At 36.0% G+C, this 20,651-nt stretch overlaps 7 protein-coding genes across 11 annotated transcripts; 3 read left to right on the top strand and 4 right to left on the bottom strand.

The window, feature by feature from the left end:
- Positions 1-2,688: 2,688 nt before the first annotated feature.
- LOC128862947 (60S ribosomal protein L34-like) lies at positions 2,689-3,921 on the bottom strand. Its single transcript, XM_054101793.1, has 3 exons — positions 3,859-3,921; positions 3,541-3,613; positions 2,689-3,228 (listed from the first exon to the last, which is right to left on the bottom strand). The coding sequence occupies exons 2-3, from the start codon at positions 3,603-3,605 to the stop codon at positions 2,841-2,843; spliced, it is 453 nt and encodes a 150-aa protein (XP_053957768.1). The 5' UTR covers positions 3,606-3,613; positions 3,859-3,921; the 3' UTR covers positions 2,689-2,840.
- Positions 3,922-4,385: 464 nt separating this feature from the next.
- Positions 4,386-8,695, top strand: LOC128862848 (zinc finger protein 33B). 2 transcript variants are annotated; one of them, XM_054101627.1, is made up of 5 exons: positions 4,386-4,616; positions 4,683-4,825; positions 4,905-5,024; positions 5,080-6,109; positions 8,582-8,695. In XM_054101627.1, exons 1-4 carry the CDS (start codon positions 4,494-4,496, stop codon positions 6,068-6,070), a joined length of 1,377 nt encoding a protein of 458 aa, XP_053957602.1. In that variant the 5' UTR covers positions 4,386-4,493; the 3' UTR covers positions 6,071-6,109; positions 8,582-8,695. The 2 variants fall into 2 exon arrangements, with proteins under 2 accessions (XP_053957602.1, XP_053957601.1); XM_054101626.1 differs by lacking the exon at positions 8,582-8,695 and having other exon boundaries at positions 5,080-8,005.
- LOC128862851 (glia maturation factor beta) lies at positions 7,904-10,064 on the bottom strand. Of its 2 annotated transcripts, XM_054101630.1 has the most exons (4): positions 9,884-10,064; positions 9,518-9,611; positions 8,602-8,792; positions 7,941-8,535 (listed from the first exon to the last, which is right to left on the bottom strand). In XM_054101630.1, the coding sequence occupies exons 1-4, from the start codon at positions 9,884-9,886 to the stop codon at positions 8,407-8,409; spliced, it is 417 nt and encodes a 138-aa protein (XP_053957605.1). In that variant the 5' UTR covers positions 9,887-10,064; the 3' UTR covers positions 7,941-8,406. The 2 variants fall into 2 exon arrangements, with proteins under 2 accessions (XP_053957604.1, XP_053957605.1); XM_054101629.1 differs by lacking the exons at positions 9,518-9,611; positions 9,884-10,064 and adding an exon at positions 8,978-9,434 and having other exon boundaries at positions 7,904-8,535.
- On the top strand, positions 10,061-13,540 carry LOC128862847 (uncharacterized). 3 transcript variants are annotated; one of them, XM_054101624.1, is made up of 13 exons: positions 10,061-10,532; positions 10,599-10,759; positions 10,837-10,900; positions 10,969-11,116; positions 11,192-11,348; positions 11,416-11,456; positions 11,525-11,573; positions 11,660-11,780; positions 11,978-12,092; positions 12,169-12,407; positions 12,466-12,811; positions 13,138-13,306; positions 13,369-13,540. In XM_054101624.1, exons 1-13 carry the CDS (start codon positions 10,438-10,440, stop codon positions 13,530-13,532), a joined length of 1,869 nt encoding a protein of 622 aa, XP_053957599.1. In that variant the 5' UTR covers positions 10,061-10,437; the 3' UTR covers positions 13,533-13,540. The 3 variants fall into 3 exon arrangements, with proteins under 3 accessions (XP_053957599.1, XP_053957600.1, XP_053957598.1); XM_054101625.1 differs by having other exon boundaries at positions 11,654-11,780; positions 11,993-12,092; XM_054101623.1 differs by having other exon boundaries at positions 11,654-11,780.
- A 93-nt stretch (positions 13,541-13,633) lies between these two features.
- Positions 13,634-14,877, bottom strand: LOC128862850 (BOS complex subunit TMEM147). The gene is made up of 4 exons (XM_054101628.1): positions 14,716-14,877; positions 14,499-14,640; positions 14,217-14,438; positions 13,634-14,154 (listed from the first exon to the last, which is right to left on the bottom strand). Exons 1-4 carry the CDS (start codon positions 14,790-14,792, stop codon positions 13,906-13,908), a joined length of 690 nt encoding a protein of 229 aa, XP_053957603.1. The 5' UTR covers positions 14,793-14,877; the 3' UTR covers positions 13,634-13,905.
- A 1,037-nt stretch (positions 14,878-15,914) lies between these two features.
- Positions 15,915-18,189, top strand: LOC128863463 (syntaxin-5). The gene is made up of 2 exons (XM_054102627.1): positions 15,915-17,014; positions 17,088-18,189. Exons 1-2 carry the CDS (start codon positions 16,276-16,278, stop codon positions 17,843-17,845), a joined length of 1,497 nt encoding a protein of 498 aa, XP_053958602.1. The 5' UTR covers positions 15,915-16,275; the 3' UTR covers positions 17,846-18,189.
- An 830-nt stretch (positions 18,190-19,019) lies between these two features.
- Positions 19,020-20,492, bottom strand: LOC128863464 (protein cornichon). The gene is made up of 4 exons (XM_054102629.1): positions 20,142-20,492; positions 19,909-20,021; positions 19,422-19,565; positions 19,020-19,359 (listed from the first exon to the last, which is right to left on the bottom strand). Exons 1-4 carry the CDS (start codon positions 20,289-20,291, stop codon positions 19,332-19,334), a joined length of 435 nt encoding a protein of 144 aa, XP_053958604.1. The 5' UTR covers positions 20,292-20,492; the 3' UTR covers positions 19,020-19,331.
- Positions 20,493-20,651: the final 159 nt, after the last annotated feature.

Here is a 20,651-nt window from a genome sequence, read left to right as displayed (position 1 = left end):
TGCTTTGATTGATATAATTTAGATGAGCTTGAGTCTCAGACCCATAAAACTTGGGAATCTAACGACATTAAAATCGGGTACAAATTGGTATTAGGTGAGTGAAATAGTTTGCAAGACCTCCAATGATGTCAAAAAGTTCAGCGGTAGCTATAGTGGGGCCATGAGGGACATAAACGTTCCCCATACATGTGCGGGGAATGCTGGTGAAGAGACAGTAAGTGCTGGAGTGGAGTGAGATAAATTTCTTTGGTTACAACTGAAAGAGTGGGCAATTAACTCCTTTAAACCCTTTAAATCACCAGGCCCGGATGGAATATTCCCAGCACTTCTATCCAAAGGCACTGTGGAACAGATCCGAGTCATTCCAAAGATATGGAGGAAAGTGAAGTTAATATTTATTCCTAAGGGGGGTAACAAACCCCCTGATTCTCCAAAATCTTACAGACCAATCAGTCTATCGCCGTTCATGTTAAAGGCAATGGAAAAACTACTTGAATACCATCTAAGAAAAGAAGTAATCTTCAAAAAACCCCTCCATAAGCTGCAATTTGCTTACCAAAAAGGGAAATCCACAGTCACAGCACTGCACACACTTGTTGTCAAAATAGAAAAGGCTCTAAATCAAAGCGAAATAGCCCTCTGTTCTTTTATGGACGTAGAGGAAGCCTTCGACAACGCAAATTACAAATCCATGGAAACAGCACTCGAGAAAAAAGGTGCAAACCCTTTATTAACACATTGGATAAGCCAAATGCTTAATCACAGAATTATTAAAGCCGCGTTAGGCCAAGCGGAACTTAATGTAACAACAGCAAAGGGATGTCCGCAAGGAGGAGTTCTTTCTCCACTGCTATGGTCCCTACTAGTTGATGACTTGGTGCAGCACCTAAACAATAAGGGATTTATAACCATTGGTTATGCAGATGACATATCTGTTATAATAAAAGGCAACCATGAAAGGACACTAACAGACTTAATGCAAAATGTCTTGAACGCAACATGAGAATGGTGTAAAAGGGCGGGGCTGTCGATCAACCCTAACAAAACCACAATTATCCCCTTCACAAGAAAAAGAAAGTTGGAGTTTCCTATATTGAAAATAAGTGAAACAGTGATAGAACTAAAGGAAGAGGTCAAGTATCTAGGTTTAACCTTAGATAAAAAAACTCACACCAAACAATTACTAGGGAGATCCTGGGGCCTCAGCCCTAGTATGGCCCTCTGGATATACACCCAAATGGTTAAACCAATCATACTGAATGGGGCACTAGTATGGTGGAGCAAATCTATCCAACAAACAGCGATAACCAAACTGGAAAATGTACAAAGGCTTGCTTGCCTATGCATCACAGGGGCTATGAGAACTACCTCCAACAGCTGGCATGGAAGCACTCCTTAATCTCCCACCACTTCATATAGCAATCCAAGAGGAAGCAGCTACGTAAGCACTCATGCTACACATGAAAGAAAATTTCAAATTAGGCAACCTCACCGGTCACCTAAGTATTCTAAATAAAATCAAAAACACCATAAGCAAGGCTCAAGTCTCAGACCACATTGACCCAACCCTCTGTTTCACAAAAGGATACCCAGCACCTGCAGATTTTGCTGCGAAGATGAGGAGTCTATACAACATCTTATCATCGAATGTCCGGGGTTGACGCATAGAAGGAAAAGGTTTTAAACAAGTTCATGCTTACAGATAAAGACCTTCAATCATTCCCTCAGAAGGAGCTGGTACAATTCATAAGCTTATTTAACAGTCAAAAGACAGCATAGGGTGCACAATAGATCAATATGGCCGCTGTGCTAAAGGCCCATACCTTAGCCCTTTACTACCATTAACCATTAGCCATTACAAGTGAAATAATTGGCAATCAATACTTCCATTTTTTAACATGATTAGGTAATTGTGGGAATAAGATTTTGTGCATCAACTCTAGAACATATTCCATTTTAAAATTGTCCCGAAAATTTCACTTGATCTTTCCCGCCAACAAACAGTGCCATCTAACGTTCAATAGCGGATTTCAATACACTGCAACAACATAGTACTAAACCCATTTGTACACGAGGGTGAACGAGATGGCGATATAATCGAATTTTTTTTGACATTCGAACCGTACGCCGAGAGCGCGATTCCAATTAGCATTGTGTGAGAAAGAGCGTGTGCAACGCACCTGATAACACACATGCACACCCGCACGGAATGCTAGCATTTTGCGAAAAAAATCACTGAAGCCACAGAAGTACCACGGCCATGTATGGCAATCTGTTGCAATTATTCACTGGATTTTACATGCACTTGTAAGTTTAATAAATGCCTAAGCCACTTACCACACTCAGACTTCAATAGCAATGCGGCGAAAAGCACCAAACTTAAAACAGAAGCGCGACTGCGTCCGCGATACAACAACACTTCGGCCATTTTTAATTGAAATTGCTTCAGAAAATCAAAACACATCGAAAAAGTATAAATGACAGCGACAAAGAGTAGACGATAAAAGTAAACACATGGTTGCGTTTTGTATCGATTATAAATGAAAAATGCGTTATCGATAAGCATTAAGCCAATTAAATTATAAACCATAAGCTTTTGAACAACTTTGAATGAAAGATCGATTTCATTAAGCCAAACTACTAAAAATAGCCCATTTCAGCTACTCTAAATAAATTACAAAATTCAGATACATTTAAAAAAGAATAGCGTTTTTTTTATTTTATACCATACGTTTTTGAGTGTAACGTACAACGTAAAACTTATTTTTTACATCCATTCTTCTGAGCTTCACTTCTACCATAGAATCACCCCCATTCAATATTTATCCATCAATTATTGTTTACTTCTTGGATTTGCCAGTGGATTTCTGGGCGGGTTTCTTAGCAGCCGATTTACCTCCCGTTGTTTTACTAGCTTGCGCCTTGGCGGGTTTTTTCTCTGCAACGGGCTTGACCACCTTCACCAATTCACGTTGGCTCTTTAGCGCCTTCACGATCTTTTGTTCCTCGATAAGGAAAGCACGCACGATACGCTCGCGGAGACACCTGTGGCACAAAACACCTCCATAGGTACGGGCAACGGTCTTTTGACGTTTCGACAGGCGAGAACGTTCGCATGGGCGTGTGGGGCGGATACCCTTTAGCTTCTCTTTACATTGACCACACTTTGGCACGGTCTTATTCTTCTTCACATATTGGTATACCAGACGACCGCCAGGTGTACGTACACTGCAAATTAAAGATTATTATATTACTATGTTCTACTCGATATGTAAGGAATCTCATGCAGTGATAGCGAAAAGATAAACACAATTTTGCAACAATACTGGAAGATACGAAAGAAATATATGTTGCGAGTATCTCCAAAGCGAATGGGTAAGTCTGAGAACTCAGTGATACTGACATACTGCCATATGATTAACAAATCACTTATCAATTCAACTGAAACTGGTTGCACTGCATAAAAACAAATGTCAACTTTTCGCCATCGGCGTAATTCCTTACACAAATTAGCTCCATTTTTAAACCACATTTACTTACATACGTCTCCTGTTGGATTTGGTGTTATACGACAGACGTCTTCTCAAAGTCAAGCGTTGAACCATTTTGTCCGCTACAGGAATACCGAGCAATAGCGTATTGCGAGTCCATAGTTGGGTTGTAAGTACGACGAAAATACACCAAGTTGAATCCGTAAAAAATAGAAGATGAAAAAGGAAATTTCACATTAGCTATTTGGTATAACAGGCATAAATTATCTATCAATGGACTATGTAAGTAAATTTGAACAAATGTTATTGAATTTCACTGATGTTAAGAGATTTTTTTGTATGATTCACAAAAAATAAGTACGCATACCTTCAAGAAATAAACTAGAAAGGAAGTCATCGGCAATGCAGTTAAATTATGTGAGCTTGGCTGCTTTTGCAACAAACTGTCACAAATGTCAGATTAGGTGTCTGTCGATATTGCCGTATCTTAAAGTGTTGCACAGGTGGTATTGCACAACAAAAATAATATTGACAATCATTCTTTTGATTTTATTAATTTGGTTTAAGAGGAAAAAATATTTAAAATGTATGAGATATTATATAAAAAAAAAAACAAAATTCTGTAATCCTACAAAAATATTATTTACTATAAGTATCTAAAGAACGTCAATAATCTTATTAAAGAACAGCTCATGCTTAAACTCAACATTATGTGTTCAAAAATAAAATCAACAGATTCAAAAACAAGTTTTTTGTCATTCAACGCATAAATAACTGCAGAAAATATGATATAAGCAATAAATTAAAAATTTGTAAAAATCTCAATGTACACTAAAATTTAATATTTAACTTCCTTTAATACGACATTCGTTTCGATACGGCATCCACCCATTTTCATAAATCCTATTGCCACATTCGTAAACAATCGCATGATTTCTGTTTTCATCCAGAGTTCCTAATAAAAATATAACTAAAAATAATAAAAATATAAATAATAATAAAATGGATTATAATATTCATAAAATATGTCGGGTCTGCCTAGAAGAGGGTGCTCTTACGTCCATTTATAGCACTGAATTTGCGATGATGCCTTGCACAATGTTGATGATGTGCGCTAAAATAAGGGTATTTTCACAAGCAAACATATTGGATTATTTAATTTAAATATCTTTGGAACTATAATTTTTAAAGGTTTATAAAAGTGATGGTTTACCGGCAGTTATATGCAATAATTGCATTTATCGATTGGGCGTGGCGTATCATTTCAAGCAGGAGTGTGAGAACTCCGATATGAGACTGCGGCAGTACCTGGGTCTGCAAGACCGAGGATACGGGTAAAGTAAAACGTAATTTTAAAAGTATTCGATGTAACTATTTCATATTTTATTTTATTTTCCCTATTATATCGGAAAGTTGTTGTGATGCCGAGACTAATACAGACTTGCCTATTACATCATTGGGTAATAAAACCCACACATTTTTGGAACCTGATTCTGAAGACGAATCGGATGTGGGCGATAATGTGAAAAAGAAGTATTTTTTATAATAATTAACAATACTTATTTTACCAACACTTATTTTTCTTCAGTAAGCGCCGTTCACGTTACCAACGCAAACCGCCTGAAGAGCATAAGCGACGTGGTCCAAAACCCATACCTAAACTACCCCAAACATGTTTTGAATGCAATAAGACCTTCAAATGCGCCGCACAATTGCAGATGCATTTGCGCACACATACTGGCGAGAAGCCATTTGCTTGCAACTATTGTCCTCGACGATTCGCGCAAAAGTACAATCTGCACATACATCAGCGTACACATACCGGCGAGCGCCCATTTCAATGTGAGATTTGCTCTAAACAATTTTCTGCACTGGGCAATTTTCAGGCGCATCAAAAGATACACACTGGCATACGTGATCAACTGTGTCCGGTATGTCAGAAGGCCTTCTACAGCGCCGGCGACCTCTCTAAACATATGGTCACACACACACAGTTAAAGAATCACCATTGCGATATATGTGGCAAATCATTCAGCCGGCAACGTGATATGCAAGCTCACAAACGAAAACAGCATGCACTACAAGAGCGAAGCGAAGATGACGAGGATGAGGCAGTTGACACCACTTGTCCTGAACCGGTGGTAGTAGTCGGTGGTACAGTGCCCGATAATATAGTGCCGGGCACTTCCGTACTTCACGAAAGCTTCAAATGTCCCGACTGTGATAAAGAGTTTAGTTCGGCGAGTAGCTTAAGTGTCCATTTTCGCACGCACGCCAATAGTAATTTGTTGAATTTGCCACTAACCACTCAAATGCCACATCATTATCATGCACCACCACCGCCTCCTCCACCACCAACGCATGGTACTCTCACTCACGACGGCCTACATCACACGCATCATTTGTCGTTAAACACGCCACTGCAACCCAACCATCCAACACATATGGCACATCATCCGTCTATGGCGCATATGTTGGCAGCAGCGCAACCTCCACCTCCACCGCCCCCAACGCCATCAGCGCAAAGTAGTGCCACACTAAGTATGATGCATGCAGCACAGCGGTTGCATCCATTCTAAAAAGACTGAGACGGAACGCATTAAACACTAAAAAATGTGGTGAATATTTTTTTAAAATAAAAGGTTGCCCGCCGAGGGGAACTTTATCACTTCTACTCTAAAGCTTAGTTGCAGACAAATTACTACAAATGCTGTGTGTACAAACCGAAAAGGGCATCCGCTGCTAATAAATGTAAGCGAGGCATCATTATAGAAAGAGCAATATTTTGAAATACCCTTTGCGACATATTGCAAAAAGCTCTGATCCCGGTTGAGATGGTAGGTCGCAGTTGACCCCTCCAAAACGGCTATCAATAAGAAAATGTAAAATTTCGTTGGAAAGGGTGGCAGTAGTCAACGTAGTAAGTGAGGTTAAATATCTAGGTCTCATACTGGATGCCTATCTACAACTGAAACACCACGAAACCAAGTCACTCATGGTGAAGCTTCTGCAATGAATGCATTCTCATTTTAAGCGTTTGTTAAGTTAGTTGAACTCAAGGCTTTATCATCATTCAAGATTAAATCCTCAAATAGAGGATATATAAATATATAAACTCTTTAGGGGTTGGAAATCGCGTTCAGCTCCTATGGGTTCTGGGACATAAGGGCGTAAATGAAAACGAGCTAGTTCGTGGGTTAACCAGAGACGGCGGTTTCAAAGCTAGAGGACTTAAATATTCTTTCTCATTGGTACAACACACCATCAAAGAAGAGTTGGTTCTAGGATACCGGAACGGCGTTCCCACAACAATCTACTCTATATTACCGGAACGACCCGGATTTATATACGGCTTAGGAGTGTCACTTCAGCACCATTCCCCATATGTAAGTATGGGGAATGTTTATGCTGCTACAACAACAACAACAGGAGAACAAAGGCTACGGAACTTAAGAACAAACTGAAGAATGCTCATAGGCATTCTAACTGGTCACTGCAGATTGCGAATCCGCCTGTACAGGCTTAGGATATAAGCTAGCGACCCTTGCTTATTCTATGACTCGCTCGAAGAAACATTACACCAGATTTGCTGCTCGCATCCCAGTCTGCCTCTGTCGGTATCTGTATCGATACTGCACCAGTATTGGAGAGAAGTGCTCGACATTTATGCGAATCTAAAATTCACACAGAGAAACCTTTTTGCTATAAACGATTAGAATTGTGCCATTCAGTTTTTTTCTTTTTTCTAAAGATTTGCTTTTTTGAATTTGTGCCGTTATATATCGCGAAAATTCGTGCATCTATTTTTCGTATTTTTTTGCCCTAATAAGAGACCTCGGTGATGCTCTCAAAAATCATTCGTTCTCACAATTACCTCTTTCGACTCATTTAAACGGGAACGCGGAAACATTAATAGCTTCAGCTTTAGCAAGCCCTCCAATCTTCTGGACTACTTTTGAATGAGCCACGGGGTTCCTGATGTGAATGCGGTTGAATGTAGAGCCTATAATAATGGTACTATGGAACTCTACTTGGTCGAATCGTTTTTGTAGCTCCGATCTACCAGTACACCTTCACTGATGCATTTTCGAAACCGACATTCTTAAAAGAAAAGCAAGAACAGTTTTTAACTGTCACTTGAGTACTTGAATGAAGGACTCGAGTACAAAACGTGCTCAGTATTTTAACAGAGCATCGAATATTTACTCGTTGTTATTTGCATTGGAACAACACTAGGCACAATAGACCTAAGGTCGAAATATACCTCACTTTCATATTCTATCTTAGCTACAATAATGGAGGTAATGCTCACAATAAGGACTTTTTTTTTTTTTTTTTTTTTTTTGTATATATGTATGTATATTTATTTTTACGTATATATTGATAAAGTGTATACAAAGTTGGAAGATTTCCTTTAAAAATCCACGTACAATATTCTCGTACAATATATTTAAAAATCTAATTAAAAAATACGAAGCATTACAAAGTAAATAAAATTAAATTTGGCAAGCACAGCTTCTTTTGTTATGTAAAATGTAATATTGTTTTCTCTTTTATTATTAATCTACTACAAATTCTACGCAAACGCAACTCTTGAGCTATAAAACTACTTTAATGTATATAAAAAAATGTGGGAATGAAATACTTCACTTTTGTCATGGAATATTTTTAAGTATTTGACAATTTGGTCTTTTCACGGTAGGATTTCAAAATAAACAAATCTTATGATTATATTTTTGGGTGGTTTCCCTGCTATTAATAATATATACTTGAATTATATTCTGCACTAATTTTTTACACATATTTGGTGTAAAATCGTTGGTAATTTGGTAGTTCCATGCACGCTATCGACCCAACGAACATATACACAATATTGCTTATCAATTGGAAATCTTGTCAATTGTTTTGGATGTGTTTACTTGAGTTTTTCCCTGAGCCATTCCTCAGTAAGTTCATCTAATTCACGTATTTCATAGACACGCGTCAAATCTACCTCGCGTTGGAGGGCACTTTTGGTACAAGCATACATCATTTGCAGTTCAATCTGTCGAAATTAAAGAGTAATATGAGAGTTTGATTTTTCCAAATAGCTTAATTGGACCCTATTTACCTGACTGTCGCGCGGAGTGTAGAATATAAAACACATCGGATATGAAATTCTTTGGTCATCGTGAATCATTTTGTATGTGTAAATGACGTAACGAGGCTGATGCCCTGGCAGTGTTTCTTGCAACTCATCCACGGAGATATCTTCCAAGAGTTCGTCCAAAACAACAAGTTGCTTTTCGCGATCGACTTTTACTAAATAAATAAGGTGTATGCTAATATTATTAATGACATATTGATACTGATACTTTATAAAGTGTAATTTAAATTAGTTTTAAGTTAAAAATATAAAATACAAAATACACAAAAAATTTCGTATATACACACACATGATCAAAATAATAAACACACAATATTTGGACCAGTTTTGTCTATATTACATTTTTTAAATTTTATTTCAGTATTATAAAGAGCAAGCCTGATGCCGCTCAAAATTCCACTTGATTTTTGAGCATTTTTCCCCATGCCGATCTTGCGCATTTTCTCTATGTGACGAATGCACACCTTTTTTTTTTAACTGTGTTTAAAAAGTTTGAGATTTTCATGAAAATTTATCGAATTTTTATAAAGTTTGAAACTATATTAAAAAAGTATGTAAATTGGAATAATAAAAAAGTAGTCAAAATTTGAGAAAAGATCGTATTTATTATATTTGATCATAGGTGTAAAGATGTGTATGATCATAATCGTCACCTTTGTTTTGACACAGTGTTTGTGCTTAGAAAATAGCAGTAAAACAACGCAACGAAACTGCTAACGAAATTGAGAAAAAAGTCAAATGTAAAAGAGAAAGCGCTTAACACACCTACTAAAAACTAATTTGCATAATTAAGTTTGCCGCCAATTTTGTATATGTAGTAAATAAAAATGTTAAATAAATTCATATGTACATATGTATAAACATAATACAAGTTACTCACATATTAGTGCAGAGTTGGCAGTACTTTTACGGAAGCGAAACTTCTTTAATGCGTCACGCACATCATCGCTAATGTCACAAATTTTGCTATCACCCTGAGTAATATACAAGAACATTAGTCAATCGATAAAAAAAAAACAATAATTATAAGTGCACAAAACAAAACCCCAATTAAATACAATAACAACATTACTATCAATTACAGTTGATTCACTAGAAGTTCTGTTATTTTCCGCACCCTTTGCAGACGTCAACGTCGCTTCTTTGCTGCGCCGATGGGCAACGACGAACGATTCATATTAATTGTAACAGCTTCATATTCAGTATTTATAAGCGAAAAGCGAAAATTATAATGTTTTTTACTCACCATTATAAATAAAAATCTAATATACTTGTGATGGCAGGATTATGTATAAATTTCCTGAGAATTTCTGGGGAGGAATGTATGTATACGGAACTAAAACACTTGGTGATAGCAACCAACGATAGCAGAGCAGCAACACAAATACAACAGAATACAAACCAAATTTGTTTTACAATTAATGTAGAATCTGAGGTCAAAGTAAAATTGACAAGAATTACTGTTTACGCCTGACAGGGTTGCATTAGGCTGCTAAGTGCAATAAGAGGAAGTCAGCTGAAAAAGTTCAATAATTCGAGTATTTCCGTTTAGTTATAGGAAAGTATTGCTGCAATAGATTTTAAAATCATGATTTTGGCAATTCTGGATAACTATTCATAAAATTATTTTTTCCATAACATTTACCAAAAAGAAAATGTCTACGCTATATGCAATGCAGAGTCAAGTGCCGTTACGGCCGGAAATGCCGTTTACTAACGGTCGCCATATTTCACCAAGTTCAATAGCTACTACATCTAAATTTTGGTATTGGAAAAAATCTGAAGAATTGTTTGTCCAAAATGCTTACCGAATTGCAGGAATTAGGATTAACAAGTAGAAAAGGCTCTTTACCGAATATTCATGAATTGGTGTCAATGAATGTTGTGAAAACTTGGTAAGTTGTAGCATAACAGAGTACATAACTGTTTTTACAGGCGTCATTTCACCTAACCACGCACAGTGAGAAATTGCGTTTAGCCATTACACAGACGCGTAATGATCTACAACACACGCTGGATGTTACACGTAAACGCCAAACGGAAGACCTCTCCTTTCGCTCCATATCGGGTCTCTGCTACACCACTTTACGCGTACATGAATTGCAAGTGAACGATTTGTTGAGTAAGCAATGGATGGATGCATACATCTTTAAACAAGAAATCGACTTCAACTTTCATCCATATTTTATTTCTTAATAGACAAATCGGAAGCATTAGTGGCTCAAAGTCATGGTTGGTCCACATTACAAGCGAGAAAGCGGAGGTATTTATATATACTATGAATAATTATTAATTATTCTAGATTAAGCCAACCAACCTCCTTTAACTTAGCCAACCGTCGAGTTGCTCTACTTCATATCGTTCGAAAAGGGAAAGGCAGCAGACAGTGAAACATTCCTTGACGGATGTATCCCTTAGAAATTACAAACAGTTATTGGATGAAACAGAAAGTTTTGTAGAATGGAGCAAATCAGAAGAGGTTGTGAATGAAATGCTCCCGATAGTTTATAAATGAATTCACTTGCGTCATTCATATTTTCTACATCTTAACTAGGTGATGGAACAAGATAGTTACAACAGGACAAGTTGTATTCATATTCGAGAGATTACCATTGATGAAGTTGATATTCCAAGTGGCCGTTCAGATGAAGATGAAGGATTTGGGAATGCCACAGCAGACGAATTAACTACAATTTTACAGATGCTTTCAGGTATGCCTGTTAAGGTTATGTTTAACTTATGTAAAATAAAAATTCAGTAATAATACAAAAATTACAGACAAGCCCACTGTACCCGTCATGAAGTCACTAAAAAGACAGGTGATTGAATAGATTATACAAATTACTGATGCATATACAAACCTTTTTTTTCAAATTGTGAAACATAGCCGATGGATATCTCGGGCGTTTGCGAGAAAAAGTGCAGGCCTTCCCATGGTAAAAATGAAATGACACATAAAGCATGTTTACAACTTTCATATGGATTCGAATCATGAAATTTTATTTCACTGTTTCAGGAACAGAATACGATATGACTCGAGGAGATCACGAACATCCTGAAAATGAAATTGCAGTCGAAAATGGAGTGGACAATCATTTCATTAATGAAATAGAAGTCAGTCCCAATAATAATACTATTAGTAGGTAAGTTGAGGCGCTGTTTATATTGTTTACAAGTGGCAAGGAAATTCTTGCTTTACTTATTCAATCTTAGTGAGGCTCACATAGTTGTGACAAGCACCTTGGAAAATAATAGTATTGACTGCAGTAGTAAAATCAGGTGCATTGTAATCTTAGAAAATAATTTAGTTTTTACAAAGGCTGTTATAATTTTTAATTAGCGACGTTGCTAATAGCAATAACGATATGGCCATTGAAGACAACATTTCTGATAGGATGAGATCAACTGAAAAAGTCTTACCCAAAGCAACAAATACTTCTTACATTTGCAATCAGGTATTTTTCCTCTTCACATGCCCAAATTTTTTAAATTGTGCATCCTTTTACACTTTTCATATTCCTTCTACAACAGGGCAGCGCCGCAACCAACAATGCAAAATTTAAAATGAAAAAAGTAATTATCGATGAATGCACTGAACTAAGTCAAAAGGAAATGCACACGCAATTGCAAGCTCAAATTAATATTAAGGCAAAATTAATAAAAACGAGAGGTATAATTGAATGGAGTGCAAAAAGAAATTTGTCGAGTGGAAAACGCTATGACAGGTTTATTCCATCTGCCAGCGATCTATTAAGTAAACTTCATCGCAGGTAACTAAAAAACAACTTTTATTTAAATAAATATGTATGTATGAATCAAAAAATGTAGTTCTCGCAGCTGCATTACAATGAGGAGACTCAAATTGAAGAACAAAGTATCGCGCTCACGTTTAGAAACTTCAACAGTGCGTTCCACTTATCGTAACTTATTACGAGCCATTTTAAATTGTGAAATCACAGATGACTTAGCTACTCAAATCTACAAAAATTGGAATAAATGTGAAAAATATAATTTAAAAAATAGTCGTCAAAAGTTGCAAACGCCTGTGCCGGAAAATATTCCTTGTCTACAAGAGGAGAATGATTGCAATCAGATGTCACTAGCGCCAAATTATGCAATAGAGAGTGCGGTCTGCAATAACAACAATAATTTAGAACGCACTATAGATGTTTGTGTAAGCTTGCATACAAATGTACATATCGTCCCCTTTATGTAAGGGACATGAATGCGTATAAATGAAATTGTAGGAAATCAAGTTTGCAAGTTTATTGCACTATGAAAATCAGAATGTTTGGTTTCTGATATAAATAGTTATTTGTGGCTTACTTGTTCGTATGGTATGCCGAATTTTGGTATAATATCGAACACCCAAAGGTCAATCAATTTAACTCATTAACTAAAAATTTGAAAATTTTGTTCATTCATGCTTCTGGCATAAGGAAGACGGTATGTAATACTCCTGTATTTAATGCACTGCGGCATATTTTGTTTTATATCTAGACCCCGTCTAATGACCAAGACGAGTGGAGCCCTTTTGATGTAATGGTAAAGTTATTGAATTTATGGCGCTCAAAAAAAGTTCTCGGCGACGAAATACCCGTGGAATACCTTTTGCAACGCGCCACGTTGGCTCGAAATAAAGCTGCCAAGGCATTCGGTTCACTATTAAGTATAATTAATTTTAAGTAATATATAACGAGCTTGATTTGAAATAAGAGAATGTACTTTTAGGGCTTGCTGCAAGTCGATTTATTGTATTACTACCAAAACAGAATTCTCTGCAATTGCAAAGTATCCAATTGGGAGCCGCATCGGCAAAACTAATCCACAAAAACGAAGTACATGGAATGTCATTGCGAAGAAGCAACAATGGATACCGCATACATGCGAGCTAAAAAATTAATGCGATTCGCTTTTGCTGTTGATATATTTTTGTTGATATTTTCAAATTATATAACTTGTTAAATTTGTTAAAAAGTATATTGAAACCGTTAAATGGTATTTAATATTTGTTCATTTCATATATTTCATATTAGTTATAGGTCGAGGCAAATTAAAAATAAATGAACTTCAAACGGAAATATTTTAAAGGCATTTAATTAAGAAAAAAAAAATGCTTGCCCTATGATATACCTAAGATCATAGTTAACTATTTAACTACATTATAAATTTCTAGCTAGAACAAAATCTTTTTCTTCTTTGTAAGATTTTAAATATAAAATATTTCTACTTATTAGTATAGTTCGCAACGGGTCACCTTGAAATCACTTAAATGCCTATTTGCTGTGCTAATCCGGTGTAAACATGCAGTGACATAAAGCCCATAATGGAAGCAATCAGCGCCTTCACGGCAATAGTGGACCATGGTCCAAATGTGAGCACACTTAGCATACCTTCCAGCCAAACACCTTTAAAGATTGTTAGCGCCAACAGAATTGTCACTAATGGTTTCAGTGTCTTGTTTAGATCATGTCGAGAGAAAAGCCACATTAGAGTAGCGGTAGTAATGTGCTGCACCTGTTTCATTAAAAAGCAAATGCATATAACATATTATCTTTTAATAGCATATTCTCACTTACCAATAAAACATTCGACTCTAGACATTTAAGTATGTAAACCCAGCTAAATTCGGTGCCACGTGCACCTACCCAGAGCATAATTCCGCGCGAAAGTATCACTTCTGCTGCGGCCCACCCAAGGCCGGTTGTGATTAACTTATTGTGTCCTTTGCCGGGTATGCGCGAAAGTATTAAAGCGAAACCAAGTAAGTCAGCGACATTCACACTGCCTTTTAAAAACTCCTATATAAAAATAAAATTTTATTTAAAAGAAACAATTTGTATACACCTAAATATACGTACCGCCAAGAAACTGAAACCTTCACCAGAACCATTTAGTGTATCGGAATCGAAGAAGGTAGCCAACACTAGCATTTTGCATAGTTGCGTGAATATGTAAATACCTCCAGCCTGTATGCATTTCCAAAATGCTCCATATTCCGAGCTGTAATTATGTTAAATTTAATTAATTTGTATGGAAGCGTGGAAGATGTTTTCGTAAATATTAGTCGTGACTTACAGCCCAGAATATTTATAGGTGAGGTAATAAGGCACATAAACAAGTGCTACACAATTTCCAAAGTGGTATAATGTCATTTTATTTAATAAAAATTAAATATATTAATTCCTTGGAGAAAAAACCGAATGGCAGGTGATTGTTGGACTTCGAGTTCGAAACTTGATAAAACTGCGAAAAGCAAACTTACCAGATCAGGAAAAAGAAAAAGTACTCACAGAATAGTAATTCGAAAGACTAATATATTTAGATAATTATTTAGTTAACAACCCGAATGGCAAATTTTATCAACATAATAAATATTTTTATTTTATTTTATAAAGGTTTACATAGCAATAAAATTATTATACAAACTAAAAGTAGTTCAGCGCTAGCATCGGAGGCTTTCGGCTGGATAATAAATATAATAAATATAGATAGCAAGAACGGATCATATTTCTTTAAAGCGTTCAAAAGTAATTAACAAAAAAAATCGATAAAATTGGTATTTTGTATCACTTTGTGTGAATAAAATTTATTTTCGGCAATCGGCAATATTCACCTTAATGAAAAGAGAAAAAATGAATTTTGAGGGGAAAGGTTTAAACAAATTAATTGATTAAAAAAAATCGAAATGTTGTTTGACTTAGGGATATGGTAATAGACGTGATTTAATATCTGGTACGAAGGTATTGAGTGATCCGCTGTAAAAGTCCACCTCGTTGTGCAGAGAGTTGACGATCCTAGCTATTCGGTTATGTGGACCGTTAAAAACATAGTTTTTAGTTGTCCTTGTGGTTTTTAGCAGGCGATTGCGTCTCAGTGGAAATCCAACGGGTGCGAATTCAAAGCAACTATTGCTATCTGAAGCAATTTTTCTATTACACAACTTGTACACTAATTGCATTGTATTCTTTATATTTTCAGCGAAGTTTCTGCTAATATTGTTAATTATTTCAATAACTCAATTGTGAACACAAAATTTTTGAAGAAAATAAATTTTGGCTACTAATGCCAGGCATTGTCCTCCTATATATACTATATATAGATAGATTTATATATATACTCCCACATTTCAAACAAAACAATGTAAGTTGATTAAAAAAGAAAAAAATTGTTTAAATATTTGTCCAACCTACAATTGAAAATCCTCAAATGACCCGAAAATTCCTCATAATTAGTTAAGAGCGCCATCTATGTTACTGCCAGTTGCCACTCATTTGTACTGACCTGACAGCTGTACGAGGAAGACACGTATCACCTTGTTTTATTTTATATACTTTATTTTTCTTTCACGCAGAAAATCACCAAAGATTGTAAAAAAAACGAAGTGATATTTTTACGTGAAATAAAATAAATACATTTCTATTTTTCACAATCAAAATATATACCTTAGTTGTATTCCAACAACTTACAGCGTGAGTTGCAAAACTGCATAGAACTTCGAATATATTATATGTGCGTATGCAGGGCAGCGAATAAGTGACGAATGTTGAGTTTTATTGACAACACACAAAGTTACTAAAAGAAAAACCAGAAGAGGCACAAGGACGAAACGCTCACAACTAATTCGTAGATTATGAGATGCCAACACGACGCCGACATTACCAACAAGATACTACAAGATTCTATGCAGGATCATTTGAGGAGAGCACACCACTAGTTGCACCTCAAGGTCAGCAGCAACAACAGTACAAAAACCCACTATTTGGCGGAGCTGTTGCTCCCACAGTAAGTGGTAAAGAATCATTTGGTGGAAGTGCAGTTGAGGAGTCAACCATACTAATTGGTGACTACACGCAGCAAAGCAACAACGGTCAACAATATAACTTCAGCAATAATAATAGTTCGGTAATAGATCCAGACGATAAGTACCGCAAGGCAAATAGACAGTGGAATTTCCGCTCGATATCTACACGTTTGCAAGCAAGTTCTGGTCAAGCGATACGAAATTTTATACAACAACCATTAAGTGCTGCGGCCGCAGTTGTAACAGGAAATCATCCTGCACAAGACAATAGTGGCTATACCCAACTGAGTCCATACACAAATACTCCACAGATCCAAACAGTTGAAGACGTAGAAGAAGAAGAACCAATATTTGAAAAAGAAGAAATTTTCATTATGGCCTCACGCGATCGAACGGGTGAATTTAATAATGCAATACGTTCATTACAGTCGCGTAATATTACACGCGCTGTGAATATACGTGATCCACGCAAAGCGAAAGAGGTACAGAGTTATTCAGAGTTTATGATGGTTGCCAAATATATTGGCAAGAATATAGCAAGCGCATATGCCAAATTGGAAAAGCTGACGCTATGTAAGTTACTAATAGAAATATTCCTTATTGTCATTATGTTTTTACTAAACATTTTGTTTGTCTCTCAATGCAGTGGCTAAAAAGAAAAGTCTCTTTGATGATCGACCGCAAGAGATTCAAGAACTAACTTACATCATTAAAGGTGATTTGAATGCGCTTAATCAGCAAATTGCGCGCCTTCAAGAAATTTCGAAAGATCAACGTCGTACGAGTTCTGGCAAACACCTACAGTTACATTCCTCGAACATGGTATACGCGCTGCAATCGAAATTGGCTAGCATGGGCACCGATTTTAAGCAGATACTAGAAGTACGTACCGAAAATCTCAAACAGCAAAAAGCACGACGGGATCAATTTGGGCAAGCGCCAATAGCTGCGAGCACTGTTCGTTCGAGCACAGCGAAACAAGGCTCATTGCTGTTAAGCGAAGAGAATACAGCCGTAAGTATTGATATGGCTACCAGTGACACAACACCGCTGCTGGGTGCGGTTGGAGGAGGTGGTACAGGTATGCAGACACAACAGCAGATAGCATTATATGATGACTCCGATAGCTACGTGCAACAGCGTGCGGAAACAATGCAGAATATTGAATCGACTATTGTCGAGCTCGGCGGTATATTCCAACAATTGGCACATATGGTTAAAGAGCAAGAAGAGACTGTGGAACGTATCGATACAAATATACAAGATGCCGAACTGAATATCGAGTCAGCACACGGCGAAATATTGAAGTACTTCCAAACTGTCTCCAAAAACCGCTGGCTGATGATTAAAATTTTCGCAGTACTGATATTCTTTTTCATATTCTTCGTCGTTTTTCTAACGTAATAACGGTTAGGTTCTGTTCCATGGGATTTTAACATTTGCAGAGTCGTGGTCGTAAAGTTGTGGGTTTCTAACTATCTAAATATATACTATCCTATTCATATACATATTTAACGCATGTAATTGGGCTGCATCCATATTTACGTATGGCGTGTAAAACTTTTTATAACTCTGCCAAGAGTAAAATATATACATAGTTCAATGTTTTTTTCGAAATTTTCAACGAAGCCAAGCGATGACACTGTGTAATGTAACGGTAAACCGAATTATGTAATTATAAATTTAAAAATTAACACTTAAAAGTTTAAAATTAAATAAAATATAGATTGTTATTGGCAATAAGTAAATTTACTGAAGTGTAATTAAATGAAAGTAAGGGACATTAAAAAAATAAAATTAGAACAAGGGACCTACTTATTACATCTAATTTCAAATGCTAGTGTTATGATATGTGTGCCTGGGCACATTGTAAGAGATTTCACACAAATTTGTTGTGTAAACAAAAGAAATATAAGTACGTTGTTGTCGTTGTAGCAGCATAAACATTCCCCGTGCATATGCGAGGAATGCTGCTGAAGTGACAGTCCTTGGCCGGATATAAATCCGAGTTGTTCCGATTACGTAGAACCGACTGTCGTGGGAATGACAGCACGCACGTCCAACGAATTGCTTACCACCACTGATCGACATGAGAACGTGGGCAAGCAGGCTGATAGTTAATTTTGTAATGCTTCTCTAAAACCAACCAACACACTGTCAAGTTTTATTGCTGTTCATGCCGTATAGTGGTGGCCTCAAAAAACATTTTCTATAATTTTTGGTTCTTTATGTGCGAGAAATATGTAGAAATCGATCTACAATTGCCAAAACGCAACATAAAGGAACGTTGTACGCTCTTTAAATGCGCTCTCTTGCGTGCGCTACTGAGAACACACACGGAGTTACCTATTCGTACATATATATGTTGTTCATGTAAGTGTGAAAATATTGTTTAAACCCATCTGCAAAAGCAAAGTGAAATCAGAAATTCAAAAGGCTAATTTTATCACTTCCCAGCTGCACATGTTACTTTTATCTTTACTTTGCGAGATTAGATAAAAGAAATCTTTCGTATTTTAAAATGTTATACGTTTTAATATTTTTGATAAATCTACATATAATGTACAAAACTTGCAACTGTTAATGATCACTGAAGTTGTTTGACATGACCACTTAATAGATTTTTATTCGCTTTTATTTTCGTTATTATGTTTTAAAAATCTCAATTCATGTAGTGCTTTTTGAAGTTCAAGAATATGGCTTCTTTCATCTTTCTTACATTTAATATTTGAGAATACCTTAATGACTTGTTTTCGTTTCTTCTTGCAACACGTTTTTAATTACACAAAACTAAGCTTATAATCACTTGGGTTGTTCATATGAAGTGTTGAGTTGATTGCAGCTGTAAATTTTACTTTTTTGGTCGAGATCACTGCACTACGCTTGACTTCTACGTAGAGATTAGCGCATAAACCATTCTGTAAAATACAAAAGTGTGAATTAATTAAATTTTAGTTATACATTGTCAAATTTCGTTTACCCATAAATGTAGTAGAAGAAAGATATTAGGTAAATAGCCAATTTAATCCAACCTTCGCGCATATTTTTTGTTAAATTATCTGTACTGAGCACTGTTGTTGGATCGTAGAGTCCTGCACCAGTCATGACAGGGCGATTCTTATAACTGTAAGGTATTCAAAATTTACATTAATGTAAGTGTATGCAAATGTGTTTAAAATGTATTAAAACTAAGGTATTAAGTTTCTTTCACTTTCAAAACAGACATTCACGTAGTTTTTTGGTAAACGCATAAAATACTTCCGTACAATTTTTAGGCACTTTTGTGAAACTCAAAAGCTGACTCCGAAACCGGGGCTAAATTGTTGTGGAAACATTCACGTCATGGTTTATGCATAAGCTTTTTTCACACTTTAACTCACATTGCAACAGACTAAATACTATACAAATACCCAGTTAATCCTATAAATCAAAGTTATAGGTATAGCTGGTGTATGTAACCCACTTACCGCCATATGTGATATGCAATTAAGGGTATGTTAATGCATAACGAGAACCACTCGCCACATAGAAGGAACAATAAGTTGAGGAAAATATGAAGTAAATACTCCGGTAACACCAACTGAAAGCAGAAATTAGCATGACTTTCGTTATTTATAATTAGATAAAATCATAGACGGGCTTCGTAATTGTTGAGCTGCCAGCTTATTATTCATAGCAGACATGCGTCCGCCCTACTTACCGGATTCAGACTATTGCATTGATCAATGGGATTTTTATAGTCTGTTTTTAGTTCATCGAACGCGATTACATGAAATATTGCGAAAAATATTAAGAATGCATCGCCTATCAAAGCTACTATATAAGTAAAGGCTGTGAAGTTGAACACCATTTTTAGCGCCTTTTGTATTGGGTGCTTGCCTGGCTCGGTTTTTGTTCACACGTTATGATGTGAGATAAAGTTGTTGAAATTGGTTATTAAGTTAAATTCTTTAACGTTGTGAGAAGGAAAAATAAAATGTACTGCAATATAACTTTTCCACAAGAGTCCAAAATTCGAGGGCTAGCAGATGACACATTTTTTCAGTGTTGCCAGATCAATGAACAGGAGTGATATTAAAAATGTGTAAATGGTAAAAAAGTAAATAAAACTAAATGAAGTAAAGTAAACAAAATTAATTAATAATGGAACAAATAAAATTATAAATTAAGTTATATACAATAATATATTAAAAGTATATTTTGATCTCAT

This window comes from Anastrepha ludens, chromosome 5 (genome assembly GCF_028408465.1).
Source record: "Anastrepha ludens isolate Willacy chromosome 5, idAnaLude1.1, whole genome shotgun sequence".
NCBI classification, from domain to species: Eukaryota; Metazoa; Arthropoda; class Insecta; order Diptera; family Tephritidae; genus Anastrepha; species Anastrepha ludens.
Note: the sequence above shows the minus strand (reverse complement) of the source record. Positions and strands in the feature narration are given on the sequence as shown.

Coding starts and splice junctions, on each gene's coding strand:
- LOC128862947 (XM_054101793.1), bottom strand. CDS start 3,605: ATGGTTCAACGCTTGACTTTGAGAAGACGTCTGTCGTATAACACCAAA. Junction 3,229..3,540: donor AAATCCAACAGGAGACGTAT/GTAAGTAAATGT, acceptor TTTAATTTGCAG/TGTACGTACACCTGGCGGTC.
- LOC128862848 (XM_054101627.1), top strand. CDS start 4,494: ATGGATTATAATATTCATAAAATATGTCGGGTCTGCCTAGAAGAGGGT. Junction 4,826..4,904: donor CTGCAAGACCGAGGATACGG/GTAAAGTAAAAC, acceptor TATATCGGAAAG/TTGTTGTGATGCCGAGACTA. Junction 5,025..5,079: donor GGCGATAATGTGAAAAAGAA/GTATTTTTTATA, acceptor ATTTTTCTTCAG/TAAGCGCCGTTCACGTTACC.
- LOC128862851 (XM_054101629.1), bottom strand. CDS start 9,077: ATGCGCAAGATCGGCATGGGGAAAAATGCTCAAAAATCAAGTGGAATT. Junction 8,793..8,977: donor TGAAATAAAATTTAAAAAAT/GTAATATAGACA, acceptor TTATTTATTTAG/TAAAAGTCGATCGCGAAAAG. Junction 8,536..8,601: donor ACACTCCGCGCGACAGTCAG/GTAAATAGGGTC, acceptor TAATTTCGACAG/ATTGAACTGCAAATGATGTA.
- LOC128862847 (XM_054101623.1), top strand. CDS start 10,438: ATGCTTACCGAATTGCAGGAATTAGGATTAACAAGTAGAAAAGGCTCT. Junction 11,349..11,415: donor AATTTTACAGATGCTTTCAG/GTATGCCTGTTA, acceptor CAAAAATTACAG/ACAAGCCCACTGTACCCGTC. Junction 11,457..11,524: donor TGAAGTCACTAAAAAGACAG/GTGATTGAATAG, acceptor TGTGAAACATAG/CCGATGGATATCTCGGGCGT.
- LOC128862850 (XM_054101628.1), bottom strand. CDS start 14,792: ATGACATTATACCACTTTGGAAATTGTGTAGCACTTGTTTATGTGCCT. Junction 14,641..14,715: donor ACCTATAAATATTCTGGGCT/GTAAGTCACGAC, acceptor ACATAATTACAG/CTCGGAATATGGAGCATTTT. Junction 14,439..14,498: donor AAGGTTTCAGTTTCTTGGCG/GTACGTATATTT, acceptor ATTTTTATATAG/GAGTTTTTAAAAGGCAGTGT.
- LOC128863463 (XM_054102627.1), top strand. CDS start 16,276: ATGCCAACACGACGCCGACATTACCAACAAGATACTACAAGATTCTAT. Junction 17,015..17,087: donor ATTGGAAAAGCTGACGCTAT/GTAAGTTACTAA, acceptor CTCTCAATGCAG/TGGCTAAAAAGAAAAGTCTC.
- LOC128863464 (XM_054102629.1), bottom strand. CDS start 20,291: ATGGTGTTCAACTTCACAGCCTTTACTTATATAGTAGCTTTGATAGGC. Junction 19,566..19,908: donor ATTGCATATCACATATGGCG/GTAAGTGGGTTA, acceptor AATACCTTACAG/TTATAAGAATCGCCCTGTCA. Junction 19,360..19,421: donor TTCTTCTACTACATTTATGG/GTAAACGAAATT, acceptor TGTATTTTACAG/AATGGTTTATGCGCTAATCT.